This window comes from Melospiza georgiana, chromosome 2 (genome assembly GCF_028018845.1).
Source record: "Melospiza georgiana isolate bMelGeo1 chromosome 2, bMelGeo1.pri, whole genome shotgun sequence".
Classification (NCBI taxonomy): domain Eukaryota; kingdom Metazoa; phylum Chordata; class Aves; order Passeriformes; family Passerellidae; genus Melospiza; species Melospiza georgiana.
Genome location: NC_080431.1, coordinates 17,029,077 through 17,041,118, shown reverse-complemented (window position 1 = coordinate 17,041,118; position 12,042 = coordinate 17,029,077). Strand labels below are relative to the sequence as shown.

Sequence of the window (12,042 nt, the reverse complement as noted above, 5' to 3'; positions counted from 1 at the left end):
ACTGAGAAATACTGCCATGGACTGACAGCTTCTACTACCAGGTAAATGGAAGAATCTTTTTTGGAGCAGGAGATCAAATCAGGTCCACTCTCCTGCTGCAGAAATACCCAAAGAGCAACACTTCCAATTGAGATCATTTTTATCAGGCCAGAGATCACCTGATGGACACTGATTTTGTTCACAGAGACTCTTCTCCTGTGTGAACTACTGCAGAACTGATCTTTGGCACAGGACTACAGACCTGAAATGAGATCTAGCGCACTGGACACATTTTGTCTTCAAGAGACCAGGGCACAGAGCACTCTTGCTATGTTTCACTGTCAGAAATCTGCTCTTTTACAGCTGAAGGCTCCAACAGTATCTCTCTGCCTTGCCTGTTACAGTTCTTTTCCATCCTGAACCAAGTGCACTGGAAGCTGATCAGCCAAAAGAAAACACCTTTGAAGCCTGTCAGCTAGAAGATTTGCACTCAATGCTAGTTGGATTTATTCCATACACCGCCTTTGTTTGGTAAATTAAGAAGAGAAGTTACAAAGGTGGAAATAACACCAACCTGGAGAAGTTCAAAGAGGACAAACCTTGAACAATGAACCAGGAGACCTTCAAGGCTGTGGGCAGGGTGGGAGGGTGGCACAGAACTAAACTCAAACCATATCCAAACAACATTTCCCCCAAAACACACAAATAATCCACTACAGCATCATATGCACAACCCAATGTTTAACACCAGGAGGATTAAACAAGACAAAGTGGCACAGGCAAAAAGAAGGAAAGCACAGGAAGTTTCTGCCACTGAAGTACATGCCAGGATTTGTTAAAGAGAAAACTCAAATGACAAACTGTCTCAAGGTGGGTGTGGAATTCAAAAAACATTTAACTCTCATGCCCAAGAAAAGGAATTTGTCAAGCCAGGTAGGCTGGCAGCATTAGAATTGGCAGAATAACAGCATTTGGTCATTATGACATGTCAGGTTAGAATAAAACACCACTCCGGATGTTGCAATATGAAGTGCCTCAATGATGGAACTATAAGCTCTCTGCCAAAAATAAAATAAAATGATAAATCTATTTTCAGCCTGGGAGATAGTCTGAGTTTACAGAACAGGTTCACCAGCCAAAAAAACATGGCAAAATGACAAGACAAAAAAAAAAAAGGCAGCAGAGCAAGTATTCTTCTACGTGATGGGAATCATGATGGATTAGTGGATTAGATTCCAAAAAGGAAGATGCTGTATGCTCAAGTTAATGTGCTATGATGAAAATTAAACTGAAAATACAACTCAGCATGATGAGCATATTTATGAAATGAAAATAAAACGTTTGCAATAAAGCTTCAGTAACTCCAGGGCATCACTTTCTCTGCCCACCTACTAGTACCCAGTGTGTTCCTCTAGTTTATTATATAGCAACATTTCACTTAGCAGAAAGAAGAAATAAAGGACATTATGAAAAGATGCTTTAAAACAGTTTAAGCCAAGCAGAGTTATTAATAAAGCTTTCTGAGCTTGAAGCTCCATTATGATATCACTTAAACTTACATTGCAGGTCAAAATGAAGTTTGCAGTAACATTTGTTTAAAAGTATAGTACAAAGGTATATATAAAGGTGTATATATATACTCTTTTCCTCTCATTTTTAAGACTACCTTAAAGTTTTAAAATATTACAGTCTGTTCCATGCAGAGTATTTCATTTCCTTAATTTGTGATACAAAGAAACAAAATCATGGTAAAAAGCAAAGGAGACACCAAAGAGCAGTGACAAGAAACAAAAAGAAACATTTGAGTATGTCAACAAATGGACACTTTCACAGATTTAGACATTTAACTGATCAAGTCAACCTTTCCAGAATTATTATCCTTCTTTCTCACAGCATCAGACAGACTATTTCAAGAACACACACCATCCTCCCTTCCCCTCTCTCTGGTCTAAGTTACCTAGAGGAAGGACAGAGGGACAGAAGGCAGGTGGTGGGAGGACGTGGGACCTCAAGTCAGCAACAGTACCGGGAATATGTCACTGCCTGGTGGAGATGCAGCCTCTCCTTTGTCATGACAAGGCTGCATCTTCGCACAGAGCAGCTCAGGGAAAGGAGGGAGAGGTCAAAACAACACATACTGAGGTGGTGCAAAGCTCAAAAAGGTGTTTTCTTCTCCATCTAAGACATTCACTTGTTCTCACAGCAAACTGAAACTTGTTAAGCCCTCAGTAGCACTTCAAATTACTAACTTGGCAGAAACCAAGAAAACGGATATTAGGAAGTTGCCTTAGCTCCCCATGTGGTCAGACAAAACTAGAACATAGGCAAAGAAAATGACACAACTGAGGTAATGAATGTAAATTACACTTTCAGTGGAGTTTCAGAAAATTGTTAGGACAATCCAAAGGCAGTATGGTCACCTCCTTTCTTACAAGCCCAAGTACTGTGGTAACAAGCTGAAAAATACCACGTTATCACTTCAGCCTAAATTATGGAAGGAGGACCAGTGTCTTCATGCCCTTCTTTCTGGGCTCCATGCTTCCTATATGGCGCAGGACAAGCACTCAGGGGTTTCATTTAATTCAGGTTGCTCTTTCTGCCTATCCTGCACACCTCTCCCAGCACTTTTGCAAGACCACTTTTGCTCAGGCCAGAAGAATACGAAGTACAAGCATTCTCATACAGTGTCCTTCATCCAAGTCACTTACCTCCTTCTCCATTGTTCCACTGTCACATAAGGTTGCTCCATTCTTTCTTCCTCTTACTTTGAAGAAAATAGTTAAAATCCATGCCCCCCAAACCACCACTTTCCTACTGGTATGCACTTGCATCACAAAAATCCAAAGCTTCTTTTAAACTACATCAAAATTTCTATCTTTGCAATTGCAATATGTATCTGTACAAACAATCAACACATTCTCCAAATATCTATCGCTGTGCTGCTCTGGCAACAACTCTTGAAGGAAAAAAAACTATACCAAACAAAACATGCAACAAGTACAGTAATAGAAGAGATTTGCATGTTAGCATTTACTCTGACCAGTATGCATGATACTTACTTGGTGCATTCTTCTAAAGACTGTACAAGCATTTGCTGGAAAGAACTTATTTCTTCCAGGTTTCCCATTAAGTACGAAGTATTTGTCAAGGTTAACCTGGAGCCAAAGCAAATAAAACATGTTTAGGTTTGCAGCTATTGACTAACTGTGCATTAATTCTATCTATTGCATTAAAAGAAAATGTTTACTGGTTCTTAGATTAAGGACCAGACTGTTTCAATCAGCAAGCAAACTGAATAAAAGCAATCCCTGCCTCAAGAATCACAGAGTTCACAGAGGTAAATTCACACTGACATCCACATTTTGACCATGTTAACCCTCCCCAATACCTGAGAGATCTCAATTTAAAACACAGGACAAACTCACATACTTTTCACTGGCTTGTAATGGTCGCAGGTAGTTTGAAAGCATTGTTTGTAGCTCCTTAGCATATTCATTTTCTGTTTCTAATATATTTTGTAGCACCTACAATAAATGACAATTGCTAATTGGTACTTTTTAAGATATATCAATACCAGTTTTAAAGCATACTAAAATTTATTTAGCATGAGAAAAGCTTAAATGAGAGTTCCTATTTTAAAAACGCAAATATCAGCAAATATTGAATACTATACATCTATGAAATTCACAGGAGGAAAAAAACCACACTACACCAGATGAATCAATCTTTAGCTATACACAAAAAATGCTAAGTTTACAAGATTATCACTACATTTTGCTGTAAAAATTTGAGTTACACAGAGCTTTCCTCCAAAGCCAGGGGTAATTATTCCCCCTATGTACCTCAGAACAGTCACAGATCATCAGAGGATGGTAAAGCACAATAGAACTTGCAAGAAAAATCAACAGTGTCAGTTTCTCAGTCTCAATTCCAACACATTGCAACTAATATTGCTAGTGGAGTGTTCAGATGCACTAAATAACCTGCTAGAACACCTGAATATTAACAGATTTACAAAGATCAAGTAATTTCCAACTTCACTTAGCAACACATTTAGCACTATTACATTATTTTTAAATAGTGCTGCCTAACCTTACACTGGGAGTACACTACCATAAGAAAATTGCAATAGACTGATGCAAAGCCAGGTATTTATAAAATACAGCACACACACTTGGGTTTTGGTTGAATATAAATCAAACAAGTAAAATAATCCCAAATGTGTATAGGAAAACATTTTACTGGGCCATTTCTTGGGAGTCTGCTTTAGGATATCCTCCCTTATAATCATATCAGGTTCTACTGTGCTTTTAGAAAGCAACTTATTTTTTGCCTCCAAAAGTTATTTAACAAGAGAATCATCGGAATTAAATGCAGTTTAGTGAACAGAGCTGAACTTCAAAAACTTACTGCTAATCAGTGGTCACAAGCTGCAGCACAAACCTCATTTTGTTACATGCCATATTTGCCAAGCCTACAGTAATATCTCATTTCAGCATTTATAGGAACAACTGTAATTGAGTGCATTATTCACTGTTGTAGTCAATACTCTCTCTTAGGAAATAAAAAAAGCCATTCATTCCTAAATGCAAACCTGATGAAATAACTTTAAATAGTTCAGTATGTCAATGAAGAAATCACTGTTCCTTTCACTGGTGTCACTGATTCTGCTTATTCCTTGAATGCTTCTATTCATTTGGAGAGAGAGAGAGAAACCATTTTTGAGTCCATTCTTTTGTTGCAAGTCTGAATCTTGAACTGAAGATTAAAATGTCTCCATTCTCTGCTAAACACTGTGACAGAAGAATGTCACAGGGAAAGTTATGGCTACTAACTTGGAAATTACAGCATAAGTACAATATGGGCACACAAATTTGTAAAAAGCTAAGAGGATTTTTTAACCCTTTAGACCAGGGAAATAAAATGTCTCTGCCAATCATAGCACTAACTAACTCCATATTCTCTTTTATATACATAAAACAAAAAAGCAAATAGTTCAAATGCAAATATAAAAGTACTTGGCATCCATGAGGTTCAAAACTAAGTGCAAAACCAATATTTTTCAATATGGTTTTTCCCACAAAAATCTCCCAGCCCAAAGTCATTAAACTGGCAGGAAAAATTAGTAGGGAAAAGGAGACTGAAAGCCAGGGACAAAACCACAGTGTCCTGATGAAGATCCAAACAGTATTAAAAGACTCTGAAAGATAAAAATCAACAAATTTGCTAAAGATCTTGAAAGACTGCAGCACTATCCCATTTTCTCAAAGACTACTCCCATTCTGAGCTACAAACAGCTGTCTGAAAAGCTGGAAATAAAACTAGTTTCATGTTGGACACACTTCATTATTTTCCTTGTGCTGGTTTGGATTTTTCTTTGAGGATTTTCTTTGCCATATGGAGAACATGGGATTAAAGGAAAAAGACTTAAGGGCAGGGGAAGGTAATAACAAGAAAGCTTAAAAACTAGAATTAGTAACCTGACAATTAGTGGAAAAAGGAAAATTAATGACACTGTAAATAAAACTATGCTACAAAACCTATGCAGAGTACCAGATGCACTTACACGTTTTTATTCTAGTAATTCACAATGTTACACAATACTTGAGATATACACAGTTTCAACTGTCCCCAGAACATATTAAACATATTAAATCTATCACCCTTTCTTCTAAACAAGTACAGTTTTCACTGCATACAATTTGTTTTTAACTTTGAATACATTTTTTAAAGAATAACCTTGCTTATATAGCTCTAAAACATAATTTCTGTGATATCTTGCATTCTTCCAGCTTGACTTACCTACCTCACTGAGAAGCTGTGAGGATTATTGGACTGTGCTTTGAAGTGATAAGTAGTCATTACTGCAACTCAGTATTTTGGCACCAGGAATCCCCTACATTCCTCACATCCACATCTCTTCCACATGATCTAATAATCACCTTTCTTCCCTTTCCTGCTCTCTGAGCACTCTGGCTGCTGCAGGACCCCATGAGAGCTCCCAGACCTCGTTTCCACAGCTGCACCACAACATTGCAGGATCCGCCCGGGTAGGACAGAGCAGCTCTGCAGCTCTGCAGCCCGTCACTGCTGACTGGCAGGCACACACAGCTGAGCTCACACTGCACCAGCTCCCCCAGGCACATGGCATACAACATTCAACATGGTTAACAGGTCTGTCACACAAAACCTCAGCCTGCTCCCTACCACCCAAAAATGGATTTACAATTACCTACACAAGGATGATTGCATTCCAAACCAGTGGGAGAAAAGGCAGAGTTCAGCGGTGCACTTGGGCATGATCCTGTAGCACACTAACATTTTATCACACTAGTATGGCACTTCACCAAAATATCACAAAGTTGAGCAAAATTGTGATCAGTATGTCATTTTCCTGGTTCACAAGAATTTGCTGAACTCCTTAAAACAGGCTCTTGAGAGGGGCATTGTAAAGCACTGCACAAGTATACCATATGAGGGCCCTCAAAAACTTATATGAACTTCATTAGACAACTTGATTCAACTTTAAAAGTGTGACCTCAAAAGGAGTGTTTATTTTCTACTACTTCTCAAACACTTAAAAGGAAACAAGGTTATCCAAATACTCATAACAGTGGAGAAATTTGCCCATTTCTTCACCGGCTTTTAGAATAGTTACCTAATCTCAAAGCAACTGTAAATGGAGAGAACCTGATTTTATTCTGGATACAGAGTTACAAACTCTCAAGGGATCTGAAGCAAAAATAAAACTCAGAGTAATGCCTGCTCTATCTTCAGGGAATAACATGCAACAATACACCCACTTCTTCAGTAATAGGCTACTAAATTACTTCTACATGGAAAATGCTTCATCACAAGTCTGGTTCATATTACACACTACTATAGACTTGTACCATTTCATGGAGGACAACACCTCAGCATTGTCTACTAACCTGAACTCCTGAGCCAGGCCAAATGTACATGCATAACAAATGTGTCTTCTCAGCAACATGTAGCACAAGGAGCAATAATTAAGCACACTGAGACTAGAAGCATGTGATTTGTCTCACAAACTCCAGACGGAGCTGTGAATCCACAGAAATAAAGAACATGTTTACAAGGGGGTGAAGAGCAGAAGAAAGTGGGGAAAGCAGTCTCCTCTTTACATTAAGTATTTTCCCTTAGCCTATCGCAGTCCTCCTCCCAGAAAGGGAGCCTCTCCTACCACTTTCTGAACAGCCTTTTGATTTTGTCCTCAGTTCAAAAAACGTATCCTCAAGTGCTGCCTGCACAAAACCTTCCCCAGGGTAAACAGCAATAAATAACTGTGGTGACTACAGAGTCTCAGCACATCCACATGTGGGGACAGCCAACAACCCAAAAATAGTACAAAGTCCCAGAGTAGCAGTCTCAACTATAGCTTAGTAGCCAAGAGAACCTTAAACACAGACTGTAACATTTACTCCTTCACTCCAGCTACATCCTTTCAGCTATCAGTTGCCAAAAGCTTTTTTAGAGATCTTCTGCTTTTTCTTAACTTTATTATCAGTACAGACTGATGAAATATAGCACAGGGAAGTCTCCTGTCTGTAGCTTAAGACAGAACAAAAACTCAACTCAGAATTTCACTTCAGTGAATGGGTTTGCTGTTTGTCTTATCTACATGCAAAACATGAAAAAATCTTACATATTTAATTGAAATTGAAAATATTCTATAGATATTTCCAGAAGCCGAAAATGGCATGTTTTTGTGCCATCAGAAGCACAAAATATATTTCAAGAAAATCTAAATGTCAATATGTCTAATTTAGGTTTCAGACACAGCAGTACAGTCTTACTTCTCTGAAACAATGAGCTAGGTACAGCACAGCCTCTCATTTTCTAAACCAGAATAAAATAGTGACTTAAAAAAAAAAAAAAAGTAGGGGTACTTGCCACACTATGGAAAAAAGTGAAAATGACAATTATCCAATTCATTGCTGACAGACTTAAGACCAGCACTCTAGGGTCTGTGGTGTAATTTACAACAATTTTGTGTATTAGTATGAACTGGTCCTTTTCACTCCCTACAATGTCATCAACAGTTATTAAGTAATTAGCAGTCAAAACAGTTGGCATCTCATTACATCAGGTTAATTGTACCAAGAAAGTTGCACCTGAGCAAGATATAAAATAAACTAATCCTAAGAGTAGGTATATGATGGTCACTAGGGTTTGGGGTTTTTTGGGTTTTTGTTTGTTTTTTAATTAAACTACTTTCAAAGCCAGTCACAGCTGTATTTCCAAAAGTAGAGTAGCTTGAGCCTCCACAATTAGAAAGGGTCATTCAGGGAACAATTATAAAAATAACACAACCCAAAGGTGATATTTCAAAATTGTATGCTATAACTTGGGTGCCTGAACAAAATGAACATTTACTTTCTCTTCTTTTCACTTAAGTACACTTTCATTTCCCAAATTTGCATCCACACACTACAATAACATAAAAAGAAAAAACACTATAAAGAGATACAGTGAAAACAAAAATAAATTAAATCAATCCACTATTTTGTCACTGGATATACCACAGCAAGATCTTTACATCCTGCAGTTTGAGAGAAGGGTGTGCCTGCAGATACTTTCCATTGTGACCAGCAGTTATGGGATGCAGTAGCCAAAGAACTGCAGCCCTCCCTTCAGCACAGAATTGCAGCTATGACAGAGGCAGGAGCAGAGCCAGATGGAGGAGCAGGAGGTTGCTTCACAGCTTTCAATTAGGGACTAGAGACAAAACCCCTCTGCTCTTCCAGGTGCTATTCAAGCCAGAACCACACAAGACAAAAACAGAAAATTATGCTTTATGACCCTTCTTAAACACTGACATAGAAATGAAAACCCATGACAGCTGCTGGAAGAAAAGGGAAAGAAAGGTTGTGGTTTGGTTTTATACCAGCAGGGAGCAGTGCTTAACAAAAACAGTAAGATGCTTTTTTGCTTCCCAGTGTATATCTCCTCAATAAATACATGATTCTCATCATGCTTACAACACACTTAAAGACAGAGTTGGGTATGTTTCCTACATGCATCTGTTTCTTACATGCAACCTAGTACCTGAGTACTAGGTTAAGAATTCCTGGGGGTGTGCTAAAGGCTCACTCTGCCTGTACTGCCTTGCTGTGAAATCTATGCACAGTATAAGGGAAGAGGTTCCTTAGGTTAACAACAGAGCTGACACACAAGCATCAATACAAAGGAAGCAAATTGAACATTTTGAAACAGTCTCTTATTCAACAAAAAGGACAAAAGTATACCTAATTAGTTTAACACAGCAGAATTTCAGTAATTCATGGAGATTGGGGAACATTGATGTCACATGTGGGAGATGGAAGAAAAAAGGAAATTAACAACTAGCAAAACATGAGCATAATATTACATTAATGACAATCATTCACTTACTTTAGACTATAATTTTTGCACCATGTTTAAGAATCCACATATGTGATATTCTATTAAACTAATAATGATCTTGTTTATATGAGAATCCACCAATACCTCTATCTAGTTTTGGTACTTCCTAGCAAGACTGCCCTTTTTTCCCAGATAAAAGCATTTTGTTAAATGACATTCTACTGTATATAACAGCTCACATGGAAGTAAAAGTGATCACTCACCACATTGTAGTAACTTTTGTTAATTGCAGATGTATCAAAGCCTTTAGGTGGACTCTTCAATGTACCTGATTTGGGGGAGACTGGTTTTTCTGAAATAAAACATATTTTGGGGTCAATGGGGTGCAATCTCACAGCTCAACACTAGAGGTCAAACAAGCTGCTTTAAAATATTTATCAAGATACAGTAAAAAGGGTGTTTCACTGAGAAACATACATAATTGCACTTGAAATTACTGGCAAAGAATCAGTATGTTCACAATGAATCAAACTCCAGCTCCATTGAAGGCAAGCAGAAAAACTGCCATTCTTTTTCCTGGAACCAGAAAGTCAGTTAATAAAACTTGCACTTCCAAATTTATTTTTAAAAACAAGATGCTGTTATAGACTGCAATTAAAAAAAAAGGCAAAAAAAATCAGTAACAGGCATTTCCAAACCATATACACACTTTCAAACAAAAGTAGCATTAAGTTTCAACATTAATTTAATGACCTCTGTGAAAGCAAGTGACCAATCAAAAACTGAACACTCCAGAAGTGAGACATTACACTCAGTCTCAAAATAAGATTCAAAACACTGTACTAGTGACTTACCTTATGCCCCGAAAATCATCTTTTAAAACAAATTATATTTTGCTATTAATGAAGGATAGAATAAAAATGTTTATGCACTTGAGAACAGGGTTCTTCATAAAAATAAATCCTTCCTATAACCCATACGGAATCTATCCCTCAGTAATGCATGCTCTTCCTAGAAGGACAACATTAATCTGCAAGAACAAAACAGTCCTGAGAGTCACCCTAGTGCTGGCCCAGATCAGAGAGGCAGAGAAAACACACTCCTAAAGCCTTCCCTCCCACCACTACCACTCCTCTAAGTCAATTACAGAGGAGCAAACATGAGGTGAGAGAAAATCAAAAGCAACATGCTGCTTGCTGCAGAAACAGCAAGTAAGATTTGCAGTATCTCTTCTTGACCTCTCACACTTGACTGTGGACTCAACCAACTGAAAATGCTTGTGAGACTCTGTTTATCAGGACATTTTGGTGCTTTGGTTTGTCTATTTCTGTATGTTTTTTAAATAATCAGGCTCCTCTAAGATGCAAATGTCTAATAAGCATTTGAGTAATTTGCATCCAAGCTATAAAACAGCAAATTGTCAACTGAACTTCTCCAAACAAAACCACAGAAGCATCACCAAAACATACATACTGAAGGCTCTACCTTTATTTTAAAAGCAAGCTCCTGTTTCAAACACATTTTAATAAAGACACATGAATAATTCAAGTCTAGTTTACCTGATACCTCAGGCTAAGAATAAATTATGCAAGTCTCAAACACCTCTCCAGGAGAAGCCCAGCCAGCCAAGCTAAGGGCCAGCTATGGAAAATTCCCATGGACATCAGAGCTGACCAGGGAAGCAGCATCACAAGCAGAACACTCCCTGTGGCACCAGCCTCTCCTGAGCCATTTAGGGCTCCTTCAGGCTCCCAGCTGCAGCCCATGGATGACGCCAGCTCAAGCAAGCTGACTCCAGGTGCAGATCACCCTTTCATCTCCAGCACCAGGACAGCCTGGCAGCCCAGAGGCTTTAGCTAACAGCCCACAAAGAGCAGCTCAGTCCCCATAAGCACACAAATGCAAGTATCTTTAAGGGGATTTGCTCTGTATTGCAGTGGAACTCCCCTCAAAGAAGCTAATCTAAAAATAAAATAAAGTCTTAAAACTGCCAAACATGTGCAAAGCAAAAAAAACCACCCCATTCTCCTTGCCACACTGAGGGATGACAGTAAAACCCTTTTGGTTAATATCCCCTGCCTAGCCAGCCCACATCAGATCTAAGCTGACACACAGCACAAAAACTGTTAGAGCCAGCAGTTATCCAGCTGGGAACACTGGTGCTCTCAGCCACCAGCCCTGCAATGCATGTGTGCTCTGCTATACAGCCAAGTAATTCCAAATGACAGGACTCCTCCCACCCCCTCAGAACCAAGCTGTAAACTCCAGCAGATTTGCCATCAAACACTCAGTTTGAAAAGACCTAAAATCACCTCATATGTATGGCTACTCATTTATGTATTCATCTGTAATGCTTCTCTATATGGGACAATTAAATACTTTTCTTTGTACTGAATGATGAAAATGATGTCATTCCCACAAACGTGGTAATTTGCTTTTACTCTCTGTGGAAGCTCTTGAACTTATCCTACAATTTATAGTGACTTTCAGGTTCACTAAATACCTCAAGGTTTATTATCATGTGCCAAAAAGCATGAAAGGAGAAACCAGAGTTATTTCAGAATAAAAGTAAATACTTGTCACAGAATTTATCATAATACAGATGTCTTGAAAGGAGTAACAAGAGTTATTTAAGGATAAAGGTAAATACTTGTCATTGAATTTATCATAATACAGATGGCTGACCATTGTTAAGCT

General features: G+C 38.3%; 1 protein-coding gene across 5 annotated transcripts in view; it reads right to left on the bottom strand.

Moving 5' to 3' along the window:
- Positions 1–12,042, bottom strand: part of ARHGEF7 (Rho guanine nucleotide exchange factor 7) — a 116,346-nt gene that overhangs the window by 46,137 nt on the left and 58,167 nt on the right. For all 5 annotated transcript variants that reach the window (XM_058019136.1, XM_058019134.1, XM_058019135.1 and 2 more), the window contains 3 exons: positions 9,609–9,697; positions 3,409–3,503; positions 3,039–3,134 (listed from right to left, as the gene is read on the bottom strand). In XM_058019136.1, the coding sequence (XP_057875119.1) occupies positions 3,039–3,134; positions 3,409–3,503; positions 9,609–9,697 (280 nt within the window). The remainder of the gene's footprint in view (positions 1–3,038; positions 3,135–3,408; positions 3,504–9,608; positions 9,698–12,042) is intronic.